General features: G+C 39.4%; 1 protein-coding gene across 6 annotated transcripts; it reads left to right on the top strand.

Moving 5' to 3' along the window:
• The first annotated feature begins 5,617 nt into the window (after positions 1-5,617).
• Rnf138 (ring finger protein 138) lies at positions 5,618-27,104 on the top strand. Of its 6 annotated transcripts, none has more exons than XM_090353281.1 (8): positions 5,618-5,712; positions 6,244-6,432; positions 14,875-15,040; positions 17,066-17,181; positions 19,071-19,121; positions 20,521-20,629; positions 23,850-23,957; positions 26,921-27,104. In XM_090353281.1, exons 2-8 carry the CDS (start codon positions 6,323-6,325, stop codon positions 26,987-26,989), a joined length of 729 nt encoding a protein of 242 aa, XP_090209407.1. In that variant the 5' UTR covers positions 5,618-5,712; positions 6,244-6,322; the 3' UTR covers positions 26,990-27,104. The 6 variants fall into 6 exon arrangements, with proteins under 6 accessions (XP_090209407.1, XP_090209406.1, XP_090209408.1 ...); XM_090353280.1 differs by having other exon boundaries at positions 5,620-5,712; positions 19,065-19,121; XM_090353282.1 differs by lacking the exon at positions 23,850-23,957 and having other exon boundaries at positions 5,620-5,712; positions 19,065-19,121.
• The last annotated feature ends 37 nt before the right edge of the window (positions 27,105-27,141 follow it).

Genomic DNA, 27,141 nt, shown 5'->3' with positions numbered 1-27,141 from the left:
CGAGAGCTGCTTTTAAATTCTACTAGCAGTGGGCTTCATTGTACTTTAAAAGGTCAGATGCAAGGACTAGGGATTTAGCTCAGTGGTATATGTTTGACTCTACCTGCCAAACATATGACCTATAACCATCATGAGCACAGAGTCTGTGAGAACCATTTAGAGCTGAGTGTTGTGGCACATGCCTGTAATCTTAGACTGGAGAGAATGAAGCAGGAGAATCAGTTCAAAACCAGCTTAGAAGATGCAGTAAAACAGAGCAGGAAAAAAAAAAAGATTTTCAGATTTTTCATGATGCATCCTTGTTTTAAAGAGCATTCAGAGATACAATAACTTTCTAATTTTAAAACTTAATAATTAAGTTCATAGAAACAAAGAATGATAGTTTCCATGAGATAGGAAGAGAAGTTGTTTCATGACTATGAATTTCAGTTTAGCAAGATGAAAACAGTCTAAAGCCTGTTGTATAACATGGTGAATATAGATAATACTAATGTGCAATATAGTTAAAAAATAATCAAAGTGATTGTTATGGGCCTGTGTCCTATGCCTGCAATTCCAGGAGGTGAGGAAGGAAGGAAGGGAGGGAGAAGAAAAGATAAATATTGCTTTATTTTCACAATTTGAAAAACTTAAGTCAAATATCATATATATGTATTATATATACATATATGTGTACATATATATGTACCTACCTGTAATCTTCAGTTTAGGGAATTATAATTGTCAGTGAAATTTTGCGAATGTCAGTGAATTTATTGACAAAGCCCTCAAGGTTTCAAAAATTAAGCACTGAAATACAGAAGCTAAACAGTGCTACTCCTTGTTGCTATTTTCTTACACACTAGCCTCTCCTCAGACTTCTGAAAACGCCTAAAGCACACAGCCTTGTTTTCTTCTTTCCTTTCCCCTTTCCTTTCCTTTCTCTCCCTTTCCCTTTCCCTTTCCTTTCCTTATTTATTTATTTTTTTTTGCCAGTCCTGGGCTTAAGCTCAGGGCCTGAGGACTGTCCTTGGGTTTTTCTCAAGGCTAGAACTCTGCCACTTGAGCCTCAGCACCACTTCTGGCTTTTTCTAAGTATGTGGTACCAAGGAATTGAACCTGGGTCCTCGTGCATGTTAGGCAAGCACTCTACCAGTAGGCCAAACTCCTGGCCCCCCATTCTTTATTATTTGTACCATTTCTTATTTAATCTGATTTGTCAGTCAACTAGTGTCACCCAATTAGTTGTCTTGGTCAGGCTCTATCTCTAGAGTAACATTTTGAGCTTTCAAGGCATGAATTAAGGGAGGGGAACCCAGTTCAGATTATAGCATCTGTCATAATAAAAAATTCCTATTTATTTGTACTGTCAATTGAAACTAGAACTTCCTACATATTAGTCAAGTACTTGCTACTGAGCTATATCGCAGCTCTAGTTTTATTTACTTAAGATAGCATCTCACTATTGTACAGGCTGGCCTAGAATTCATGGATTCAATTGATCCTCCTATCTCAAACCTCTCAAGTAGGTGTATAGATACCATTGGGCTCAGCTAAAATTCTATTAAACTTTCTTTTTTCAAATTACTCCAGGGTTACTCTCTTCTGATTAGACTCAGACTTTGAAGTTATTTGTGTTGATTTGTTTTCCTCCTAAGCATCTTCCCTACAATACAGTAAGACATTTTCATGTCTCCATTGATACTCTGCTGGATGTGCATAAAGAAAAGAAGAGCTCGTAACAAGAATGCTGAGGTCCAGGGCTAGGAAGTACTTGTTTAGCATGCATGAAGTCCTGGGTTTGATTCCTCATAAACAAAAAAGATGGAAATGGTATGTGGCTCAAGTGGTAGAGTGCTAGTTTTAGGCAAAAGAAGCTCAGTGACTGTACCCAGGTCCTGAGTTCAAGTGCCAGGACTGGTAAAAAGAATGCTAAAGTCCAAATCAATAAACCAATCATTTGTTTTGAAGGACAGAAATTGGGTTATTTGATTCACTGTTTACCAGGAAAATGTGAGATCTTGGCATGTAAAGAAACCTCTCCAGTTGGGAGCCAAAATAATTTTTTTTTTCTTTGCCAGTGCTGGGCTTGAGCTCAGGGCCTGAGCACTGTCCTTGGACTTTCTCAAGGCTAGAGCTCTACCACTTGAGCCTCAGCACCACTTCTGGCTTTTTTTTTTTCTATGTATGTGGTACCAAGGACTCGAACCCAGGTCTTTGTGCATGCTAGGCAAGCACTCAACCACTAGGCCAAACTCCCAGCCCCCAAAATAAAGTCTTTTAAAGTTGACTATCTCTAGTGTTTTATTATAGTAACAGGAAGCTCACATATAGCACCTATCCCCAAATAACATGGTCATCTTAATATGCTTTTAGATGGTGCTCATATCATCAGAAATTGTCCCAGCAGGAAGTATTATCAAGCCAGATTAGATGACAATGGAAGTCTCATCCCCTCATCTATCATCTGTACAATATCCATTGGACTCAATGAATCACTTCTTTGCTTTATTCACTCTTTCCAGCAGCAGATTTACATGTCCTATGGTTTCTTCCCACTTGTTCATGTTCTGAACGGAAACTGTATTTATATTTGCCCTTCATTAAGGTATATATAGTAAGTAGTTGATAGGGATCTAGTCAAATTAGATCATGGGATGTCAAAACTGGATCAGATGAAGACTCAAAGGAAGAAGTAAATTAGTTGTAAAAATTTCACTGGAAAATAGTGATCTCCGCCTCTAGAAGAATGACTGGAAGGGACTTTGAGTTATACTTATACTGGAATAGTAAATGCCTATGTACTGAAAACAAAGGCTGGAATAATGGAACTTTACAGAAAGAGGGCTGTATATATGTACCCGAGAGATGTTATAATTAAAAATTATACCTGTAACCCAGTATTCAGGACACTAATCCAGGAGGATTCCCAGTTCAAGGCCATTTTGGGCTACATAGTGAGCCCAATCTACAAAGTAATAATCCATCTTGATACAAACCAAACAAGCTGGATGTTGATGGCTCTTGCCTGGAATCCTAGCCACTCAGGAGGCTGAGATCTGAAGTTTGTAGTTGAAACCCAGCTGGGACAGAAAAAATCCTGAGATGCTTATCACAAATAAATTACCCAAAAGTTAGAAGTAGGGCTATGGTTTTAAGTGATAGAGTACTAGGATTGAGAGGGAAAAGAAAAGGTTAGGGTCAGTGCCCAGGCCCTGAGTTCAAGCCCTAGGACTGAAGAGAAAAATAATGTTTGTATTTAAAAACCATATCAAGCTTTCACTTATGATGAAACTAATCTTATAATAGCTATCTCTCTAATAATTGACAATATAAGTGCCCAGATAATGTCAGTGAACGTGTGAAATAAAAGGAAAGGGATAAGGGAGGGAGAAAGTTGCAGGGTTGAGGGGAGAGGAAAGATGTTTGGCTTCAATTTCTTATCTGTTTCTCAAGATTAAAAGAAAACAAAAGTTGTAATGTGAACTTACTTGTTGAAATCTCTTTGCCTTCATTTGCCTTATCTAGGGCTCTGCCTCCTGGGACAGAGAAGCTTATTCAGTGAAATAACTTTAGCTGTTCTTAGTCTGTTTCATTGTTATTTTGCTTTCATTCTAGTGATATCTTTTTGTGTGTGTATCAGGAGTAGTAAGAAACTGGCTGTTCAGGCCTCACAGTTCCTGTGTTAACACACCTTGAAAGTTGATATGCTTAACAGAGTAACTAGAATGCTGGAATCTGTTTCACATTCCTTGGAGACAAAATGTGACTGGCATGGCTTGGGACTATCTGTTCTAATCAACACCATAGGGGCTAGGTATCATAGGCAAATAGAATAATTGAAACTACAGATAGGAAGGGACATCATTCAAAATAGCATATGTGGAGCAGTTCATATAAACACTGCTAAGGAATGGTAGTTTGGCTTAGTGGTAGAGTGCTTGCCTAGTATGCATGAAGACTCGGGTTCTATTCCTCGGTACCACACACATAGAAAAAGCTGGAAATGGTGCTGTGGCTTACGTGGTAGAGCGTTAGCCTTAAGGAAAGTCCAAGGACCGTGCTCAGGCCCTGAGTTCAAGCCCCAGGACTGGCAAAAACAAACAAAAAACACTGCTGAAATGAAACTCAGTGGCATAAGGTTGAATTTCCATTTGTGCTACTTTGCAAAGGTATGAAGAGAATTTAAGCTCTTAGCTCTCTGTGGAAAACTGTTTCTCTTTTTGGGAAGAGGAATATCTTACAGCATTTCATTCTTGTCTCCTATTCCCTTTTGAAATGTTGACTCAGCTCAGAAAATGGGACAAAACCCAATAAGGAAAGCAGAATGAATAGTTCAGTAAAGAGCGTTTAATATAGAAAAGTAGTCCAAGGATTGGGAAATGTCAATAGCCAGGGAGGCAAACACAAGTGCCTGGGAAAGGGGGCCTCTCTAGCAAAAAGCAAGACATGGAATAAGAGCAATGCTAAGCCAATGTTGAAACCATTGCTAGAAGCAGAGAGAGAGGAGACCATCTTGGCCTCTTCCTTATTGGTCTCTCAACAGAGCCTCCCATTGGCTACACATAGCCCTCAGTCATTGAACTTCCAAATTTCTGGGATGGGGGTGTATTGTGGGAGGCTTGCTTAGGAACTCAGTCTAAGCCAATGGCCTACATTTAACAATATATGGTCAATGTATTTGACAAATGCCAGAACTGAATCAATTTGTCTCTTAAATAGCTTTTAATTAAGAATTCATTCAGACTGAAGACTTTAATAAGACATCAGAATGAAACTTTTCATCCTGAAACTAACTGAAGATGGGAACCTCCCTTTACATCTTTGTGCTCCCTCTTACAGACTTATCATTTGGGTAGATTCATCTAGGAACTAAGGGCTCATTTAGAAAACCCCAACATTTTTGCACATGTGCTGCCAAAGAAAGCACAAAAATAAAAGTTTAAAGAATCATGATGAAATTGGCTTCTGATTTCTTCAAAAGAGTTAGAGGACTGCATCTGTGTATGAGAGTAGTCAGCACATTTAGAAATCATTCACATTGTGTTTCAGGAGAAAGTTAAAAAAAAAAAAATTGTGGAGACAAGGCTGGCCTCTTATTCCCATCCTCCCACCCCAGCTCGGCCTGGGGAATGCTAGGATTGCAGGCATCCATCACCCAGGAGCCATGCGAGCTTACTTTTAGAGTCCTTTCTCCAGAAAGATTCAGACTCGCCCCTACTGTCCCAGAACGTATCTGGACGAGATCAAAACAGTGTAGACAGGGCAGAAAGCGGAGATCAAACTCTCTGGACGTCTCTGGGGGTGTTTTTAGAGGAGAAGAACTCCTGAAGAACTGGGCAACACGGGATGGGAAGGGTGAGGCGCGGGATGGGCGCTGCGGGGCCCGGCGAGGGGACAGGCCGGCTTATGTCACAACCCGGGCAGGTCGCTACGCGGGCCGCCCCGCCCCGCAGGCCGCCCTCCGGGCCGGGGGGCCCCCCCGGGGTCCTCCCACGTTCGGCGACTGGCCCGAACAGGCCCGCAGGCAGCCGCGCGATGCCACGGGAGAGGCGCGGGCGGGAGGACCCCGGTGCACCATGAGCCGGGTCCAGCGCAGATGAGGACTGCGTGCGCCCCCTCTCCATTGGTCCCGAAGAAGCCAGACGGCGGCACCGAGCCACCGCTCCACTAACACGCCGCAGAGATTCAGCTCAACCCCGCCCCCCCCACGCGCCGCTCGGGGGACCTGAGGTGATCCGTCCCCACTCACCGGGATGTGGCCGCAGGGGACGCGCGCCGCCCGTGAGGGCGGACATCGAGGGGAGGCCTGGGACGGGTGGGGAGCGTAGGGCCCGTCCGCTTGGGGAAAAACAAACAAACAAACAACCCGGCCGCCCACGCTGTGGGCCCCCGAGCCTGCCTGGACGGGGCGTGGCCTAGGCGGGAGGCCCGCGAGGCGGCGGGGCGAGGTGTGGTCCGGGGCGTGTGGGGCTGGTCCTGGCGCGTGCTGCCCGCTGGATGGAGGCGGCAGCTCAGCCAATCGCTCCTTCCGCCGACCGGGCCTGCCGCCAAGTCCCGCCTTCGCGCTGTGGCCTCCCGAGGAGACGAACTTGAAGCGTCCTCACCGCAGGCGCGTGTGGCGGTAGCGTTTCCGCGTTCGGCCCCGCCCCGCCCCCTCCCGGGCCCCGCCCCCCCGAGCAGGTCTTCAGGACACGCCCCCTTCCTGGCGCGAGCGGCTTCCTGAAGCTCGAAGCTTCCTCACGCGATTCCCTTCCCCCTCAGGGATCGCGCCCGGGGCCGCCGCCGCCTCTGCGGCCTCCTCCGCCGCCATCGCCTTATTCCCTCACCCCCACCCCTCGCCATGGCCGAGGACCTCTCCGCGGCCACGACCTACACCGAAGATGATTTCTACTGCCCCGTCTGTCAGGAGGTGCTCAAAACGCCGGTGCGGACCGCGGCCTGTCAGCACGTGTGAGTAGCCGTCCCGACCCCGCGCGGGGCCGAGACGGACGTTTAGGCCCGGACCCGGGTTCGGGCTTGGGCCTGGCGGGAGCCGAGCCCACCGCGGCCTGCCCCGAGCGCGATTCCCCACGGCGGGTCCCGTTCCCGGCGGCCCTGAGCCGCTACCTTCCGAGGTCGGGCCGGCTCGCCGCTCCGGGTCCTCGCAGCCTCGGGATCCCCTGGTCTTGGCAGCCCCCCACCCCCCTCGGGGCAGCGGTCAGGCCCTCTCGGCGGCGTCTGCGGGCCCTCGAGGCCTCTGTGCGCTCTGTCAGGCCCTGGAGGAATCGCAGGGAACGTGGAGCCTTTGTGTTTCCTAGCAACCCGGCGAAGGCTGGGGTGTCGAGTGTCAAACCCGCCGCCCGCCCGCCCGCCCGCTCGCCCACCCGCTCGCCCGCTCCGCGATCTGCCGGCTTCAAAGTCCTCCCCTCGCCCTTCTCGATCCAGAACGCTCAATTATCTTTTCAGCCCTACCTCCGTAGGCCGGCCTGGCGTGCATTCTGGATCCTGTACAATTCAGTCCTATGTTAGAATGGTTTAAAGTAAGTTCCCCCACCCCCCGTGTTAGAACTGACAGCAATTCCGTATACACAGAAGTGGTAGGTAAGCTTCCCTTTGTGTTAGTTACCCTTGTCTAAGTACAGGAGTGGAAGTAAGAAGAGGAGTTCTTTTCAGAGGAATGCCGACCCAGGGGGATGAGAGGAGGTGTCATAGTGCTGCCTCGTTTGGTGTATTTACAGAAAGCACTTTGATCACACTCTAGACTACCCAGTGTCAGAAGAGCTTGAAGGAAGAACTTTTCTGGATAGATAGAATGCTTTTGATAAACCTGGCTGATGACCAGAGTTCCTTGGAGAACTTTTCAAGGAAACATACTAATTTCTAGACTCCATTACAGTTTTGCCAAAGAATTTCAGACAGGTGTGCTTGCAAAACGACAGAAGGAAATTGAATCCGTTCTAGATTTTCTCCTTTCACTCTTTTATTTTTAGGAGTTGGGGTTTTATAACTTTGTAAAGAATACAGACAAGCCAGGCTTGCTGGTGCATGCTATATTTCCCGGAGGGTAATCTTGAGTTTCAGACCCATGGGCTCCATAGTGTGGGACTATTTGGTTAAGACTCTGTCTTTAAACAAAACAAAAATCAAAATTGATAGAATTTTGGGTTCTTAATAATTAGTAATGACTACAGGTGATTTCTTTTTACTATTCTCAGGTTTTTAGTCTTTTTTTTTTTTTTTTTCTTGTGCTAGTCCTGGAACGTGAACTAAGGGCCTGAGCAAGGTCCCTGAGCGTTTTTTTGCCCATGGTTACTTAGCACTCTGAGCTACAACTGGACTTCAGGCTTTTTTTGGGTGGTTAATTGGAGATAAGAGTCTTATGGACTTCCCTGCCCTAGCTAGCTCCAAACCATGATCCTCAGATTGCAGCCTCCTGAGTACCTAGGATTACAGGTATGAGCACTAATACCTAGTTTTGCTTCTTAGTTTTAATTACACTGTCCACTCAAACCTTATATTAGTTGTGTGAGCTGAGAATTTAATAATTGAAATTGTGTCAGTTTTTCTTTCTTTTTTTTTTTTTGGGCCAGTGTTGGAGATTGAACTCAGGGCATGGGCACTGTTCTTGGGATTTATCAAGGCTAGAGCTCTGCTACTTGAGCTACTGCAGCATCACTTCTGGCTTTTTCTATGTGTGTGGTACCAAGGAATCAAACCTGGGTCTTTGTCATAATAGGCAAGCACTCTACCACTTGGTCAAACTCCTGGCCCCTTCCTTTTCCTTTTTTAAGGGAGACAAATAACAGTCTGAAATTCCTATATTATTTGTTTCAACAGATGCAGGTTGTTAGAAAAGTATTTCAAACTCTCTAGGGTGCAGGGTATATATTTTTGCCTGTAACCTATCAATATTTATTATAATAACTTTATGCCTCTACTATGTTTAAAATATTTGTAAGCTGGATTGTAGACACAACTTAAGTAGTAGAGTGCTGTGAGTGACAAGCCCATCATCAAGTGTGTGAGTCCCTGAGTTCAAGTCCTGGTACCAGCACAGACAGACACACAAATTTAAGTTCCATGTTGGCAGTGAGAGGAAAGAAATGAAGGGAAGGCTGTCAAGGTGAGAGGAAATTGTAGTAGCTGCTAAGAATATATATACAGTAGAAGTATAGATCTTTTCTGGACAGAATCATCTTAATTGTTCTTTGGATCATTGACCTCACAGAACTCATTTTAATATTTAGGAACCGTAGAATTTTCAGGCAGATTGCTCTAATCTACTTTCCTTGTGGTACATTTTAACTGTATTTTTTGGTCTTTTCTCTTTTTTTTTTTGGTACTGGGGATCCAACCCAGGATGTTGCACTTGCTAGGCAAGCACTTTGCCACTGAGCTATATCCCAGCCCATTGTGGTACATTAAATTAAGAACTATAATTTAGTTTGCTGTCAAAGTGATGGAAAAGAGGGTGGAGTTGATTTTTTTTTTAACTCAGAAATTTCTCAGTGTATTGGCCTTTTGCATGACCAGAGAATAATCCTCTTATCTTCACTCCCTCCTACAGTTCTGGCTGCTGAAAAATTTATTAGAAGTAGGAGGAGGGAGAAAAACCTTCATTTGGAAGGGATGGTAACAATGGAATGTAGTCTTGATTGATTGGAAGGAGTTTGGTGAGGAAACAATCCAGGTTCATGGGTATGTCATATAAAGCACTGTACCTCTTGTTTTTACAAAGGGAAGAAACTGTTCCTTTAAACAAGACATGTTTTTGCTGTAAAATCAGGAGTTTTTGTTTGTTTGTTTTGCTTTATTTATTTATTTATTTTTGGCTGGGGCGCTCTCGATTGAACTTAGGGTTTTATGTATGTACATCTGATTTTTTATCATAGAGAGGGAAACCATGATAAAGACTTGAGGTCTATTAGAAAGTAGAAATATATCTTTGTTGCCCTCTCTAATGACAGGTAATGGTTTTCCCACTTGACTATACTAATAAAAGGAACAAATTTAGTATCATTGGGATAACTTTTTTTTTTTTTTTTTTGCCAGTTCTGGGCTTGAGCTCAGGGCCTGAGCACTGTCCTTGGACTTTTTTCTCAAGGCTAGAGCTCTACCACTTGAGCCTCAGCACCACTTCTGGCGTTTTTCTATATATGTGGTACCAAGGAATTGAACCCAGGTCTTCGTGCATGCTAGGCAAGCACTCTACCACTAGGCCAAACCCCCAGCCCCCAGTGGGATATCTTTACCAAAATATAGATTCCAATTTAATCCTACTCATCCCTTCAAACATTATTGGCTGGCTGTTCTGTATTTGGCACAAAGAAAACTAAATGCTCTTTCATTGGAAACTGTTGATAATATTAATTGCAAGACCTATAGATGAGTGTTACATCTATCGCCAGTCCTGGGGCTTGAAATCAGGGCCTGAGCACTGTCTTTGGGCTTTCTCGAGACTAGAGCCACAGCACCACTTCTGACATTTTTCCTATGTATATGGTACCAGAGGAATTGAACCCTGGTCTTCGTGCCTGCTAGGCAAGCACTCTACCACTAGGCTAACCTCCCAGCCTATGTATAAGAGATTTAGATAAAAATTTTATGTCACCATCTAAATCAGCTTAGGAGTATATGTATGATATCCTGGATGAAGTAAACTTTAAATCAGAATTTTTATTCAAGGCTTGTTGGGGTATAGGTTTATATCATATGCAAAGCTAAGAGAGAGTATAGAGAATGACTCTGTATCCTTATTAAAGATTTTCTGACACCAAAGAATAAGTGTTACTGAGATGGACCCCTAGAGAGCAGCAGGGACTTATGGTGTAAGCCAACTAATTTTTCCTGAAAGCTATTGAGACTTAACTAAATTTTTTGGCTGTAGAGCAGTATATTCATGATTTGGTTTACAAAGTTTACATTAGGGACCAGGAGTGTGGCCTAGTGGTAGCATACTTATCTAGTATGCAGAATTCCTGGTTTGGATTCCTTGATACCACCAACACAGAAAAAGCCAGAAGTGGTGCTATGGCTCAAGGGGTAGAGTGTTAGTCTTAAGGAAGCTCAAGGACAGTACTCAGGCTCTGAATTCAAGCCCAGGACTGGCAAAAAAAAAAAAAAAAGTAAGTAAGTTAGTTTACCTTAGTGTCAGGATTCACTTGGCAGTAGTGATTTGTGATATTGATAATGTATTGATAATGTATAAGGGAAAAGAATGATTAGAACCTGAAAGTAATGATAATTGGAATGGAGAGAAGACTCATGATACTTTAAGGGCATTATATAAAAATGTGATGATTTTCTAATAGATTTATATTTTTGTGTATAGATCTATAGATAAAGCTGTGGGACTGGAATGTAGCTCAGTGGCAAAGCACTTGCCTAGCAAAGACAACGTTCTGGGTTCGATCCCCAGTACCAAAAAAGAAAAGTCAAAAAAAATACAGTTAAGAAAGCTGTGGATATAAATCTAGTCACTGATGGAGGTAAATAAATTGAGATATAGAAGGCCCATGTAGAACCAAATTACTGTAGAACATGCAATTTAAATATTAAGCAAGGAGAAATGCAGCCTTAGAAGAAATGAACCAAAAACAGGAATATAGAATAGTAGAGACTGAGAAATAATTTTTACATGCATTAGAGTGATTAGATACAGTATTTTAAAAAATATGTTGATCATGTATTTAAAATAATATTTCTGAAGAATGTTTGGAGTTACTTAGTGCCAAGGTGTTTATCTCTTTTTGGATCTCTATCCATTTTTTATTTTATTTATTTATTTTTTTGCCAGTCCTGGGCCTTGAGCTCAGGGCCTGAGCACTGTCCTTGGACTTTCTCAAGGCTAGACCCCTACCATTTGAGCCATAGCACCACTTCTGGCTTTTTTCTATGTATGTGGTACTGAGGAATTGAAGCTCGGTCTTCGTGCATGCTAGGCAAGCGCTTACCACTAGGCCAAACTCCTGACCCTCTATCATTTTTATATTAGAATTTCTTTTTCTTTTGGACATGAATATACTATATTTTAATCATACTGCCCTTTACAGTTACTTATACAGGGACATAACTTTTAAAACCTACACACTATATTCATCTACTGTATTGGGTTAATTTTATTTATTTTTTTGCTGGTCCTAGGGTGTACTCAAGGAGTAGGTGCAGTCCCTGAGCCTTTTTGTCCTCAAGGCTAGCTTTCTATTACTTGAGCCACAGCACCACTTCTGGCTTTTTCTGAATAGTTTATTGGAGATAAGACTCTCATGGACTTTTTTGCTTGGGCTGGCTTTGAACCAATCTTCAGATCTAAGCCAGGATTACAGATGTAAAACACTGACATCTGGCTTCAGGTTAATTTAAAATCATGATGATTGATAGTCTTTCCCCCTCAAAAGGCCCCTGTTAGCTTTATGGGTATGAAGTAATTATTTGTTCAGCTCAGTAGCATGGACCTTCTCCTAGCTACCATTATTATAGATAATATTGAGTATAATAGTCAATGAACTAGATAAAAGTGGTTTGATCAAGCTGGGTGTTGGTGGCTTGTGCCTATAATCCTAAGCTACTTAAGAGATGAGATATGAGGATAACGGTTTAAAGTCAGCCAGGGCAGAAAAGTCTCTTGGGACTCTTTTACGTCCAGTGAACCCTCAGAAAACCAGAAATGGCACTGTGACTCAAAGTGGTAGAGCTCTAATCTTGAGCAGAAAAAGCTTAGGGACAGTGCCCAGGCCCTGAGTTCAAGTCCCTCGACTGAGGAGAAAAAAAAATTGTTCAGCCATATATGTTAGTGAACACTGGTTTTAAGGCCAGCACTGGGTTGACTAAGGCAATTGAATTGTAATATCAAGGCCATTCTGCAATAATGGAAACTGAAATGGGGGGAAAAGAAAGAAGATAGCTGCAGATAATTTTTTCATATATCATTGCTTACTAATATTTAATTTATTTTTATCTGTTGCTGTTAAATATAATGTTGAGGCAACTAAAGTTGTACAGTTGTTGTTTCTTTTTTTTTCTCCAGTATTTGTAGAAGGAGCCTAAAGCTACTTATTGTACCAAATTCTAGATTCTGGAATAAGCTGTTACATAACAACTGGAACTTTTTTATATGTGTGTTTTTATTAGCATATGTTGGTTGTACAAGAGGGTTAAATTGTGTTGTGATGTTTGCATATATTCATATAGTGTACTTCAGTGGAACTCATCTCTTGTTCTTCCTCTCCTTAAAACAGTTTCAGCAGGTGTCATTGTTCTGTATTCATTCATGCATATAAGTACATTGAATATATTCATTTGTCCTCATTTAGCCTCTACATTTGCACTCCTTTTACTTTCTAGTTTCTACCAGAACCTGTTTTACATTCAAGTCATTCATTGTGTGTGTGTGTGTGTGTGTGTGTGTGCTTGTGGTACGCGTGCGCGCGCGCGTGCGTGCGTGTTTATGTGTGTGTGTGTGTGTGTATTATATAAGGTTTTGCTTTTTTTGGTTTAGTGTAAGACCAGTGTTCAAGGTTAGGATTTATTTGAATCTAGGGTTCAGTTCTAGCCAGTACTGAGTTAAGCTTTTTAAAATTTCTTATTGATACATATATGATAATTGGTAAGTGTTCTAGCCAAGAGGATTGTAAAGAACTATGGTTTATTTTTAAATATTAGCAATTTGTTCCTAGAGAAAGCCAAATTTATCTTTAAGTTTTAAAAGCAAGCTGGGTGCCAGTAGCTCCTGCCTGTAATCCTAGCTACTTAGGTGGCTAAATGAGGATCACAGTTCAAAGCCAGACCAAGCATGGAAGTTTGTGAGACTCTTTAATTAACCACTAGAAACCCTGAAGTGGCACTGTGGCTCAAGTAGTAGAGTACTACTAGCCTTGAGATGAAGAGCTCAGGGACAGTGCCTAGGCCTAGAGTTCAAGTCCCATGACTGACTCCCCCCCCCAAAAAAAAAAAATTCAAAGCAGTTTTACTTGGCTTGCTAAGATTTGCTGTATGACTTAAAAAACCTGTTCCATATCAGTTCTGTTTTCCTTGATATATGACTTTTGCATGTCGATTCATAAGTAATGTTTATAAAAACATAAAAGTGTGTGTGTGTGTGTGTGTGTGTGTGTGTGTGTCTGTCTGTCTGTCTGTCTGTCTGTCTGTCTGTCTGTGTCTGTCAAGGGGCTTAAACTCTGGGCCTGAGCACTGTCCCTGAGCTTTTCAGCACATGGTTATCACTGTACTATTTTGAGCCACAGTGCCATTTCTAGTTTTCTAGTGGTTAATTAAGAGTCTCACAGACTTTTGTGCCTGGGCTGACTTTGAATCACAATTCTCAAATCTCAGCCTCCTGAGTAGCTAGGATTACAGATGTAAGCCACCAGCGTCGGGCCATAAAGATGTTCTGAAGTTAAAAACCATATGAACCTCCTAAATAGAACTATTTGAATAAATTTGTACTATGTTTAGATGTACTTGAAACAACATATACTGTTTTTGGAGTTTTTAAAGTATTGGCTTAGTGAATTGTTTATTATGAATCTAGAAATAGTATTTTGAATTTTTCTCAAAAGTTTTGCATTCTTTATAAAAACAACAAGTTTCTTAGAACTTATTGGAATAATTCATAGATTTCATTGCTAAATATTAACAAGGCTTCAGTTTTTTTACTGATAGGAATCTTTAAACGTGATTATATAATTCATTTTAAAACACATTGTTGGGGCTGGGAGTTTGGCCTAATGGCAGTGTTTGCCCAGCAGGCATGAAGACCCAGGTTTGATTCCTTGGTAGAAAAAGCCAGAAGTGGTACTGTGGCTCAGGTAGTAGAGCCCTACTTGAGAAAGCCCAAGGATAGTGTTCAGGCCCTGAGTTCAAGCCCTGGGACTAACAGAAATATTGTTTTGGCCAGGTGGCTCATGCCTCAGCTACTCAAGTGGCTGAGATAGGAGGACTGCAGTTTGAAGCTAGCCTACTCAGGAAAGCCTGTGAGATTCTTATCTCTAGCTTACCACCCAAAACCTGGAAGTAGTGCTGTATCTAAAGTGATAGAGTGCTAGCCTTCAAACAAAAAAGTTCAGGGATAATGCATAAATTCACTTAAAAATTTATTTAAAAAAATGTGCTTATGAGGCCCAGGAATGTGGCCTAGTGGTAGAGTGCTTGCCTAGCATATACAGAGCTCTGGGTTCAATTCCTTGATACCACATACACAAAAGTGGTGCTATGGCTCAAGTGGTAGAGCTCTAGCCTTGAGAAAGCCCAAGGACAGTGCTCAGGCCCTGATTTCAAGCCCCAGGACTGGCAAAAAAAAAAAAAAAGCCTGAATTACTTAGCATAAATACATAATAGTCATTTGTTTGTATTTAATTATAGAAATGAAAAGACTAAATTTTTCTGTAATTAACATGTCACAAATATTTGATTCAGTTTCTGTAGAAAATGTTTCTTGACTGCAATGAGAGAAAGCGGAATACATTGTCCCCTGTGTCGTGGAAATGTGACTAGAAGAGAAAGAGCATGTCCAGAACGGGCCTTAGATCTTGAAAATATCATGAGGAAGTTTTCTGGTAGCTGCAGATGCTGTGCAAAACAGGTAGAGTAAATGTGACATAGCTCTTTGAAAGTTCTTACCTGAAATGATTTGAATTATTTTTAGTAATCTCTGGTTTAAACAAAATGTCATTTTAAAAAAGGAAAAAACTGGTTATACATTTATTGAAAACAGACTGAAAGATAAAAATCTCTAAATTTAGCAGTTTAAGCTGGCTTTGAACTACAGTCCTCAGATCTCAGCCTTCTGAGTAGCTAGGGTAATAGGTGTAAGCCACTGGTGCCCAGTAATTTACCATAATTCTTAGCATGGTATTTTCTTCAGAGTAATCATTTATTTATTATTTATGGAATCATTACTTTTGTAATTATTAAAATGAACATTTACCTCATTTTATGGTTATAACTCTTGGTTTTTTTTTTTTGTTGTTGTTTTGTTTTGTTTTTGGTCATGGGGATTGAACTCTAGGCCTGGATACTGTTCCTGAGCTCTTTAGCTCAAGGCTAGCACTTGAGCCTTAAGTGTTCATTTGACAGTAGCATCATTATTGCAGCTTTGCATATAGAAATCTCAGTAGTTTGGATAGTTGATTTATGTAATCAAAGAACCCTATAGCTGTCCACCTATGTATTTAAGAAATCATAAAATGTTTGGCAAAAGACTTAAGTTTTAAGAAACAGGTGGAGGAGCTAGGAGTTTGGCCTAGTGGTAGTATGCTTGCCTAATATGTACAATGACCTGAGTTCGATTCCTCCTTACCACATACATAGAGAAAGCTGGAAGTGGTGCTGTGGCCCAAGGACAGTGCTCAGGCCCTGAGCACTGGCAAAAGGACTGGCAAAACAAACAAAAACTACCAAGCTATTAGCTGGGTATGGTGGCTCATACCTGTAATCCTAGCTACTTAGGAGGCTGAGATTTGAACATCTTGGTTCAAAGCCAGCTTGAGCACTAAAGTCCATGAGACTCTTATATCCAATTAACCACTAGAAAACTGAAAGTGGCATGTGACTCAAGGGGTAGGGTGGTAGCATTGAGCTGAAGGGCTCAGGGACAGTGGCAAGAGTTCAAGCCCCACAACTGACAACAAACAAAACAGCAACAAAAAAAAAAAACAGGTGGGAAAATCAACTCTAGATTTTTATCATTCTATTTTGAGGAGTAAACTGGTAAGGATAGATTTTAAGTGGATCTGGATTTATTAGAGGTGTGTGTGTGTGTGTGTGTGTGTGTGTGTGTACATGTGTGCACATGAACAAGAACCAGTACTGAGACTTGAACTCAGCCTTGCTCTTGGCTTTTTTGCCTATGGCTGGTGCTCTACTTGAGCCAGGCTTTTTGTAGACACTTTTTTTCTAATAGCTAATAGTCATTAAGAAAAACTTGTTGCTATTTCACTCATTCACATGTCAGCTCTGCTTTTCCATCTCTTTGAGAAATGTGTTTCACAGACAGTACAATAAAGTGAAACTGGGATGCATACTTGAAAGATTTTGACTTTTTACTCCTCTGTGAGAAACTGAAAAATGTCCCACACATTAGCCTGAGAACTTCATCTTTTTTAATTTTAATTTAATGTTTTTGCCAGTCCTGGGAACTGAACTCAGGGCCTGAGCACTGTCCTTGGGCTTTCCTCAAGGCTAGCATTCTACCACTTGAGCCACGGCACCATTTCCAGCTTTTCTATGTATATGGTACTAAGGAATCGAACCCGGGTCTTCCTGAATGCTAGGCAAGCACTCTACCACTAGGCTAAACTCCTGGCCCCGAGAACTTCATATTTTATGTTCCTTTAATCTGCCACATTAGTTAAAAAACTACCTGGTAGCATAATGCAGTCCTTTAGTCCTTAAAAAATATTAGTGGTATTATTTCAAGTGTAAAATTAAGTTGCATCTAATAGACATTGAATTCCTACTTAAGAATTAAATAATTTACTTATTTTTCTTTAAAGAAACCACCTTTTGTTTAAATGAAGCATTTAGTTACCTATTTTTATCTTTTGTTGATATTCTCAGTTTTTCTATATTATAAATTAAAAATTACATTTTAATCAACAATTTACAGATTAAATTCTATCGAATGAGACATCATTACAAATCTTGTAAGAAATATCAGGATGAATATGGTGTTTCTTCTATCATTCCAAACTTTCAGATTTCTCAAGATTCTGTAGGGAACAGGTAAGCAGCATTTATTTCTAAAAGCAACGTTTAAATAATTAAAATGGAAACTGTGAGTATATAATTTTTTTTGTTGTTTTTCTTTGTTTAAAGTTACTATCCCATCATAACTATAGCATTTATTTTCAAATGTCACACAGAAAATTGTATCTAGGAGAGTAAACTTCAAGATGTAGTTTAGTTAAGCTTATATCATTTAAAATCATTTTGAGAAATGGCCTTTGAATATAAAGTAGACAAGAATTTTGAAGGCTCTTTTTCTCATTGATTTTGTGAATAAAATCATTTGAAAACTAGAGACAGTTATTTTAGTAATGTATTTGAAAGCAGACTTTTTTTTTTTTTTTTTGGTGCTAGTTCTGGGGCTTGAACTCAGGGCCTGGGACACTGTCCCTTAGTTTCATTTTATGAACTCAAGGCTAGCTCTCTACCACTTGAGCCACAGCATCACTTCCATCTTTTTTTGAGTGAACTTTGCTGGCCTGACTGGCATCTGGCTTTGAACCTCAATTCTCAAATCTCATTTCCTGAGTAGCTAAGCCTATAAGTATAAGCCACCAGTACCCAACTGAAAGTAGACTCTTTTTTTTTAAAATTGCTAACAAATAGAGTTCTTTGAAGTTTTTATTCTGATGTATTATGAAAGTCAGAATGTGGTTTTACTAAGTCCTTAATTCTATTTGAGTCTCAGTTTTAAAAAATTTGGTTTTGACTTGATTTATATCTTACTGCAGATTTATGTGTATTAAATATGCAAAAGAGATGTATTTTGTACAGAATAGCCAATATACATAATATATGTGATTTTAGAAAGTGACAAATGCCCAGCTCCCCACTAAAATTGGTAAAAAAAAAAATTAGGAGTCCTGGGAGCCCTATACATTTGAAGTCTAAACTCATATATAACATTGTTCTTTCATTAGCATGAATATTCTCTTGCTTTTCTTTATATTTTATCATCTGTGTGTGTACTCTAAATAATGCATTAATAGACCTGTGCATAACTGTGAGCAAGGCAATTTTGCTACTGTTAACAGAAGTTTCTAGGAAACAGTCAGAGTTTTCTTTTCATCACTTTTCATTACACAAGTTGCTGATTTCGGTAATTTATAGTCTTTAGCATTCTATATTCATCTTCCTGCAGTAAGTCCATTTGGTAAAGATCTTAAGAAATTTTTCCTGTTGCCGACTGTGCAAATTCTTTGAGATTCTCAGTATTAGACTTATTGCTATTTGATGATAAGAGGGGCGTTATTCCTTCACTCTTGTTATTTCTTCGCCTCTATAGTCTCTTTCCTCATTATGCCAAACCATATTTGTTTAGCTCCTGGACTCTCTTCTCTTTTAAAGGCTTAGACCAAGTGTCAAGTGCCCTGTGAAATCTTTCCTCACCGCTAGAAATACACTTTGAATCCCACTTAAACCCTTTAAATTTTATAGTTTGTTTTCTGGTATATCACCTTATCTAGAATGGGCTTCTTAGTCTCTTCTCCTAAGTAGCTGTGATTAGCTAGGATTACAGGGGATCATGGGTGCCATCTCTGAGCTCTTCAGCTCAAGGCTACTGCCCTACCCCTTGAGCCAAGCCCCACTTCCGGTCTTGGGTTAATCAGAGATAAGAGTCTTAGGTCCTTTTGTGCCTGGGCTGGCTTTGAACCTTGATCCTCCAAGCTCAGCCTCCTGAGTAGCTGGGATTACCGGGGTTCTTTAAAAGATATGAATAAGAAACAATAAGCAGTCATATCTTAATATGTCTGAAAAATAATTAATGCTGTGATTATGTCAAAGATATTTGAAGTTCAGACTTTCAAACAAATTAGACTAGGCTTCATCATTAACAGTTTTATTTGTGATCTTGACGCTGTTCTTTTGTGCTTCTTAAGTAACAGGAGTGAAACATCCACCTCTGATAACACAGAAACTTATCAAGAGAATTCAAGGTAAGCTCTTGAAAACAACCATTTTAGTAAATAATTTTTTAATCACAGTATCTAATAGTAATAGATACATTTTTCCTTTGTTGTATCAGAGATTTAATCCAGGGCAGTGTTCATGCTAGGCAGATAGGCTCTCTACTATTAATCTCCAATAAAGGGTGATTTTTTTTTTCCTTTTTGTTACTGTGTTTTGTTTGAAGAAAGTTTGAATGTATGTTTGTGTGATCCTCTTGCCTCAGCATTCCAAGTGCTGAGAATATATATATATATATATATATATATATATATATATATGCACACTACAATGCCTGGATCAATGCAAGCCTTTACAAAGTTTTATTATTTTTTATTATTATTTAAATAGTTGTACAAAAAGATTTCGGTTCGAGGTTGGGTTGGAGGAAGGAAAGTAGGAGAAAAGCATGGAAGGAGTAACAATGTCCAACAAGAAATGTATTCACAACCTTATGTATGTAACTGTAACCCCTTTGTACATCACCCTGACAATAAAGTTAAATAAAAAAGAAAAAAAATATTTCAGTTCAGCATGTTTATTAACAAGAAAAAAAAGCTTTAAGGTCCTGCATACAAGGTTTCCACACTCATAGGATATTTAGATTTCTCTGTGGGTGTTGTGTGTATGTATGCGTGTGTGTGTGTATGTGTGCGCATTGGAGCTTGAACTTAAACTGTTAGTTTATTTTGCTCAAGTTTGGTGCTCTTCTGCTTCAGTTGCATCTCCACCTCCGGCTTTTTGCTGGTCAATTGAAGATGAGAGTCTCTTAGGTTTGCCTGTCTAGGCAGGCTTTGCACTACAATTTTCAGATCTCAGCATTCCGAGTAGCTAGGATTACCAGTGTGAGCCACCGATGACCCAGATGGATATTTAGAATTGTAAAGGAAAACATAGTAACTTAGTTTTCTCTGAGGTAATGATTATAATTAAGCTTGAATTTAATTAAAAACAGGTATGGGTTTTGTTTGCCATTTGTTTTTCTGTTGTTGCTGTTTGTTTCTGTAGAAGTTGAAAGTGTTGAAATAGGGTCTGAATAGGGTATGTAGTCCACATTGGTCTTTATTCTTTCTGGCTCTGCCTACTCGAGTATTAGAATTACAGATGTGTATTTCCATGCTCAGCCTGGTTTTTTGTTTTTGTTTTGGGCTAGGAGAAAAATGAACCTAAACACTAATAATGTAAACTGAGGTTGTTTGCTGTTAAATGATTTACTGAAAACATTCTCAAAATGAGAGAAGTCAAAATGAGAGAATTCAGAATGAGAGAATCCTTTAATAGTCTAACAGAACCATTGAAAAACTAAGTGATTGGTCAAAAAATAGGAGAGCATAATTTTTATGTTAATTATTTTGAATTAAGTATTCTTCATTTAAAATTGCTTTGTAGTTCTGGGCATCCTACCTTTAAGTGTCCCTTGTGTCAAGAGTCAAATTTTACCAGACAGCGTTTACTGGATCACTGTAACAGTAACCACCAATTTCAGATAGTTCCTGTGGTAAGTACACATGTTTAGGACAGTCTTCTATTTAAGCATGTTTATTTCACTACACACACACACACACACGCACGCACACACGCACACATGCAAAGGACATTCTTTTAAATTTTGATGGAGCATTATGAATTGCTTTTTTTATCAAATGATGACTATGAAGCAAAGTGAGATATGTGAAATTTTAGTAATGCCTGTCATAAGGAAGAATATGCTTACTATGAAGTAATGTAGAATAGTCTGGAGAAGAATAAAGCCATGAAAGATGAATGGGAGACTGGTTATTGAACAGTGACAGAAACTAATTCTGTTGGGTTCTTTTAGTTTCATGCTTTATAGAACAGAGACAACTGGATCCAGTCAGGTGGATGTGATGCAGTGAAAAATAATCATAAATAAAAATTAAGAAGTCATTTTTAATTGTGTTCTTGCAGAGTCTTTTGTATGATGCATAAAGCTGAAAGAAGAACTGTACTTTTTCTTTGATGCATCCATGTATATGTTTGTGTGGTATTGGAGCAAGTGCTCTACCACTGAGCTGTACCCTAGACCAATACACATTTTTTTTTTTTTAAATAGGTTGTGGAGCTTGAACTCTGGGTCTGGGCACTGTCTTTGAGCTCTTCAGCCCAAGATGCCACAGCTCCATTTCTGATTTTCTGGTGGTTAATTGGAGATACGAGTTTCACTGACTTTCATGCCCCAGCTGGATTTGAACCATGATCCTCAAATCTCAGCCTCCTCATGCGTGAGCCACTGGTGTCCAGCCAGTACTCATCTTTTTGATGACATTTTGAGGGTGACTTATAACATGATAAGGCCTTTTTGGTGAATGACATATAGTTCTAACATTGTACTAATGGACCTTGGACACTTTGTTCAGTGCTAGCACTGTGCCACTTGAGCCACAGCGCTACTTCTGGCTTTTTCTGTGTATGTGGTACTGAGAAAATGAATCCAGGGCATCATGTATGATAGGCAAGCACTCTACTGCTAGGCTACACTCCTGGCCCCAACAGTTGCTTTTTACTGTGTTTGCAGAACAGGGAAAAGTATGCCTATGAGAGATACTTCCTACTGGGTGCAGGTGGCTCATGCCTATAATCCTAGCCACTCAGCGGGCTGAGATCTTAGGATCACGGTTCAAAGCCAGCCCTGGGCACAAAAGTCTACAAGATTCTTATCTCCAATTAACCACCAGAGAACTGGAAGTGGTTCTGTGGCTCAAAGTGGTAGAGTTCTAGTCTTGAGCTGAAGAGCTCAAGGACAGTACCTAGGCCTAGAGTTCAAGCCCATGACCAACAACAACAAAAAAGAGACACTGGTAAACATTTCAATATACAAATATTATCTTCAAAAATAGACCAGGTGTGGTATATACTTGCAATCCCAACATTTGGAAGGCAAAGGCAAGAGGATATAGCGTTCACCCTGGGCTATGCAGTGAGACTGTCTCAAAAAACAAAATAAAAAACAGGGCTCTGTCTGCAGTGGCAGTGAGAGCAAATAGTAGAAGGCCCTAAGGCCCTGGGTTTTATCCCCAGCACCACACCAGAAAAATAAAAGTAGAAAAGAAAACCCCTTAACTGAGGGAAACATGCTACTCCATTTGCCTGCTAGAAGAAAAGGATCAGTTTCTGTTATATAAATACAGATTGCCAGGTGCTGGTGGTTCATGCCTATAATCATATCTATAAAAAGGCTGAGATCTGGGAAGAAAAGTCTTTTGGACTGCTTTCAATTAACCAAAAAAGCGAGACTGAAAACATGGCTCAAGTGTAGAGCACCAGCTGTATGAAGACTGAGTGAGAGCTTAGGACCCTGTGTTCAAGCCCTGGTCCTGCCAAAAAAAGACAAACCCAAAACCTGGTCCAAAACAATCACAGAGTTAAACAAGATTCCAGGAAATTTCTCATATTTAAGAGGTTTTGCTTAGTTTTATATTGGATTAGTAATTCATTTGTACAATATTCCGTCTATCATTTTTTAGTTTAGTTACTATATAACTATATTATAATTGGACTGTAGTCCAGCTATTGTAGTTCATGTGTATCATTACTATAATTCATTATATTATTATCTTCATTATCTTTATTATATTGTAATTCATGTAATTGATTATGTCATTTCAGTATGTCATCCATTTTCTCTTTTTAATTTGTGAGATAGAATCTTACTTTCTTGTCTAAGCTCACTTGGAATTCTGTATAGTCTAGTGTGCCTTCAACTTGTGATCCTTTTGTCTCCCAAGTGTTGGTATTACAAGTATGTGCCACTGTACTCAGTTCTCCTCTCACTATGTAAAGATGAACTTCATTCAATACTTTAAGGACACAATTGAAACTTTATAATTTACTTCATTTCCCTTTTACATGGAAATAAAGCTAATAATTATATATTATATAGATCAAATATAATTATATACTTTTGTGTGTTGTGGGAAATTAATGACAGTTTTTGTTACAACTGGTGTTATTAAAGCCTGCCTGTGGAGTTTTCTTTTCAGTTGTATTATTGGAGATTTAAGTGATAGAACAAGTTCTCCTTTATTATATTGTATTATATATTAGTATCATTTTCTAAGATAATTTGGTTGGAAAATGACCTAGTCATGAAATTTGGCTTATAGAAATGAGGTTTACATATGAATATACCTCGGACATAGTGTAAATTTAATTTCAGAGCATTGCAATAAAACAAATACAATGTGAGACACAAAGCATTTTTAATTTTTTTTCTTGAACTCAGGGCCTGAGCACTGTCCTTGGGCTTTCTCAAGGTTAGAGCTCTACCACTTGAGCCACAGAACCATTTCTTGCCTTTTCTATGTATGTGGTCTGGAGGAATCAAACCCAGAGCTCTGTGCGTGCTAGGCAAGCACTCTACTGCTAACTCCCGGCCCCACAAAGCATTTTTGATTTCTCAGTTCATATAAAAGTTGTGTTTATATTTCATTGTGTAATAGTAACATGTCTTAAAATGTATATTAGCTATTTTTTTGCTAAAAATGTTAATGATAATTTGAATACTTGGAAAAAATTGTGCTAATAGACTTACTTGAACAGGGTTGCTACAAATCTTCAATGCAGTAAAGCAGAGAACAGAAAAAAAAGATATGCCTGATGTTTTTAGTAACATAAGCTTGTGCCTTAATACTCTTGATAATTTACAATGTTTGATTATCTTCATTGTTTTTTTATTTAAAACAATCTGTTTTCCATAGACATGTCCTATCTGTGTATCTCTTCCTTGGGGAGATCCTAGCCAGATTACTAGAAATTTTGTTAGTCATCTAAATCAAAGACATCAGTTTGATTATGGAGAATTTGTGGTAAGTGAATTCTTGAAGATTAAGAAAATACTATTTTCATGTTCAAGTTAATTTTGTGATCTAGATTTGAGTTTTGAGATAAGCTTGTTGTACCAGTGATTGGATATCTAGCAAGATATTTGGGGTCTAGGAATAATATCAGTGAACTTTGTTTTATTTCATTCAAGTTTGTTATTTATTACTAAGTAGTTGTACAAAGAAGTTTCAATTCCATAAGTCAGGTTATGAGTACAAGGTATCTTTATTAATATCAACCCTTTTATCATTTTCCCCCCATTTCATCTCCTCCTATCCCTACTTTTGAGGTAAACTTTATTTTATAGACCATAATCAAAGTTGGTTTATGTACTAGAGAATTAATAGAAGAGCAAATCCCCAGATTAACCAAATTATGATCTATATCAAACTATCTAGAATTGTTATACCTCCTTAAAAATAAAGTAGTAACAACATGCAAAGGTGAATGTGTTACTTTACCTTCAGGTATTTGGGATTTTTTTTTTCCTAGAGAAGACTTAATAAATTACCTATTAGATCAGGAAAGTAAATTTCTTATATCTGGAATAGGAGGTAAGAACTTTATTGTAGACAAAGCTAGGTTGTCTACAGTAGCAAGGTAAATGAGGGAAGTTAACAGTACATAAAAAAGGCTCAAACCAAAAATGTGGCATTAGTTTCTACTTCTTGACTATGTCCTAATAACTTTTTTTTTTAAAGAAAACTAGACAATGACATTCTTCTATTTTGAAATTTCATTTTACTCAATTTTAGTTAATTCATACTTTATTTAATTGAGTAATCCTTCCAGGCTTGGTGGTGTATGCTTATAATCCTAACACTGGGAAGGCTGAGGTAAGAGGATTGTGAGTTTGAAGCTAGGGGTTGGAGTGGGGGAGGAAAGAGGAAAAAGTAAGAGATCTTGCCTGAAAAAAAATTCATCCTGACAAAGGCTGGCTGATACTTGTTTTCCTGTTTAGGTAAGAACAGGTTTGTACAATTCCCACAATGACATGAAGTACAATTTATCTTCTCAGCTCTTAGATATTGAAATTATATTATTCTTGATAAATTTTTAGGTATTTTTTTGCAATTTGCATATCGATTTCACAACAATTTAAATATATGATTCACATGGTTACTGTGTTTTAGTAATTTTTATGGAATAGCTATAGATTCTTACTTTTTCATTATATAAGAAGAATTTAGAAGATTGTTTTGGAAAATGGAAATACATTTTATCAAGTAATTTTTATTTGTCAGATTGTTTTACCTCGCCATAGGTAACCATTCATAGTTGTCAATTGGAAGCCTTGAATCTATGGGTCAAATTTATAGTAAAGAACATTTTTTTTTTTGCCAGTCCTGGGCTTGAGCTCAGGGCCTGACTTTCTCAAAGATAGAGCTCTACCAGTTGAGCCTCAGCCACCAGTTCTGGACTTTTTCTTTTTCTTTTCTTTTCTTTTTCTTTTTTTTTTTTTTTTTTGCCAGTACTCAGCAGGGCCTTAGTGCTGTCCTTGGGTTTTCTCAAGGCTAGAGCTCTACCACTTGAGCCACAATACCATTTCCAGCTTTTTTCTATGTGGTACTGAGTGCATGCTAGGCAAGCACTCTACCACTAGGCCAAACTCCCGGCCCTCAGTAAAGTTAAAAAAAGCCCCCCTTTTTTTGGTGTGTGTGCCTGGGGATTGATCCACAGGGCCTTGGTACATGCTAAGCACATATACTGCCATTGAGTTACACAACCAGCTAAGGACTGATTGTAGAATTAAAATGAATGAGTTGGGGCCAGGAGTGTGGCCTAGTGGTAGAATGCTTGCCTAGCATATATGAAGCCCTGGGTTTAATACCTGGGTACCACGTATACTAAAAAAGCCAGAAGTGGGCTTTGGCTCAAGTGGTAGAGCTCTAGCTTTGAGCAAGTCCAAGGACAGTGTTCAGGCCCTGAGTTCAAGCACCAGGACTGGCGAAAAAAAAAAAGAAAAAAAAATGAGTTATATAGAGTTTAGTTTATGAAAGTGGTTTAGAAGCTATTATTAGCCAGAAGTTGGTGGCTCTTGCCTCCAGTCCTAGCTACTCAGGAGGCTAAGATCTGAGGATTATGGTTTGAAGCCAGCCTGGAAGGGAAGTCCATGAGATTCTTACCTCCAATTAACTACCAGAAAACTGGAAGTGGCACTATGGTTCAAAGTGATAGAGTGCTTAGCCTTGATTGAAAAAGCTCTGGGACATTGCCCAGGCCCTGAGTTCAAGCCCCATTACTGACTAAAAGTTACTACTCAACTCCCAGATCAGTAAATGCCATTTTCTTTATAATTAGTTTTCTTTCAGCTATTTGGTATTTTTTTTTTAGAGAGGACACAAATTTATCACTTAATGGTATAGTTAAGTATAATTTTGATGAATGATTATCAGGTAGTATAATTTTTATTCTCTGCTGATATATTGTTTGTTATTCTTAAATAATTACAGCTGAACTTCAGTTAATGTATTTTAAGTCTTTTAATCTTTTGAGACTGAGTCCCTCTGATCCAGACTAACCTCAAAATTTCTGGGCCAAGTGATTCTTCCTTAGCCTCCTGAGTAGTTGTGATACAGGCACATACATGCTTGAATGTGTGTGTGTGTGTGTGTGTGTGTGTGTGTGTGTGTGTGTGTCTGTGGCCATGGCTTTGTGGCTGTGTGCCCAAGGCTACAGTTGCTCTACCACTTTGAGACAGCTCCACTTCCAGCTTTCTGGTGTTTCGGTGTTCTGGTGATTTTGGAGATAAGTGTCTCCTGGGCTTTCCTGCCTGGGCTAACTTTGAACACCGGTGCCTGGCCTTGATCTTACATTTTAAAGGATACTCTATATTATACATAAACTCTCCTGATTGCATATAATACATATTATGATAGAGTGTATTGAACAAAATATTTTAATATTGAATTATTTTCTTGTTGACTCGTTATTTCTTTTTTATAAGAATCTTCAGCTAGATGAAGAAACCCAATATCAAACTGCTGTGGAAGAATCTTTTCAAGTAAACATCTGAAGTCTGTAGACATCTCTGCATCTTTGTACCTGCAAGTGCCATCTTTAAGGGGAAAACTCCATGAAGTCACCATTTCAGTAACTTCATATGTATATTAATAAAGTAATTCAATCTATTGTTTCAGTTTTTAATTGAAAAATAAAAATAGGCCA

The sequence above is a fragment of the Megascapheus bottae genome, chromosome 19, assembly GCF_031878675.1.
Source record: "Megascapheus bottae isolate mThoBot1 chromosome 19, mThoBot2.hap1, whole genome shotgun sequence".
Lineage (NCBI taxonomy): Eukaryota > Metazoa > Chordata > Mammalia > Rodentia > Geomyidae > Megascapheus > Megascapheus bottae.
This window is presented reverse-complemented; position numbering and strand designations above follow the sequence as displayed.

What these genes read in the sequence shown, in the direction of transcription:
- Rnf138 (XM_090353280.1), top strand. Translation starts at nt 6,323, where the DNA reads ATGGCCGAGGACCTCTCCGCGGCCACGACCTACACCGAAGATGATTTC. An exon ending in ACTTATCAAGAGAATTCAAG is followed by an intron (nt 19,122 to 20,520) that starts GTAAGCTCTTGA and finishes ATTGCTTTGTAG; the next exon opens with TTCTGGGCATCCTACCTTTA. An exon ending in TTGATTATGGAGAATTTGTG is followed by an intron (nt 23,958 to 26,920) that starts GTAAGTGAATTC and finishes CTTTTTTATAAG; the next exon opens with AATCTTCAGCTAGATGAAGA.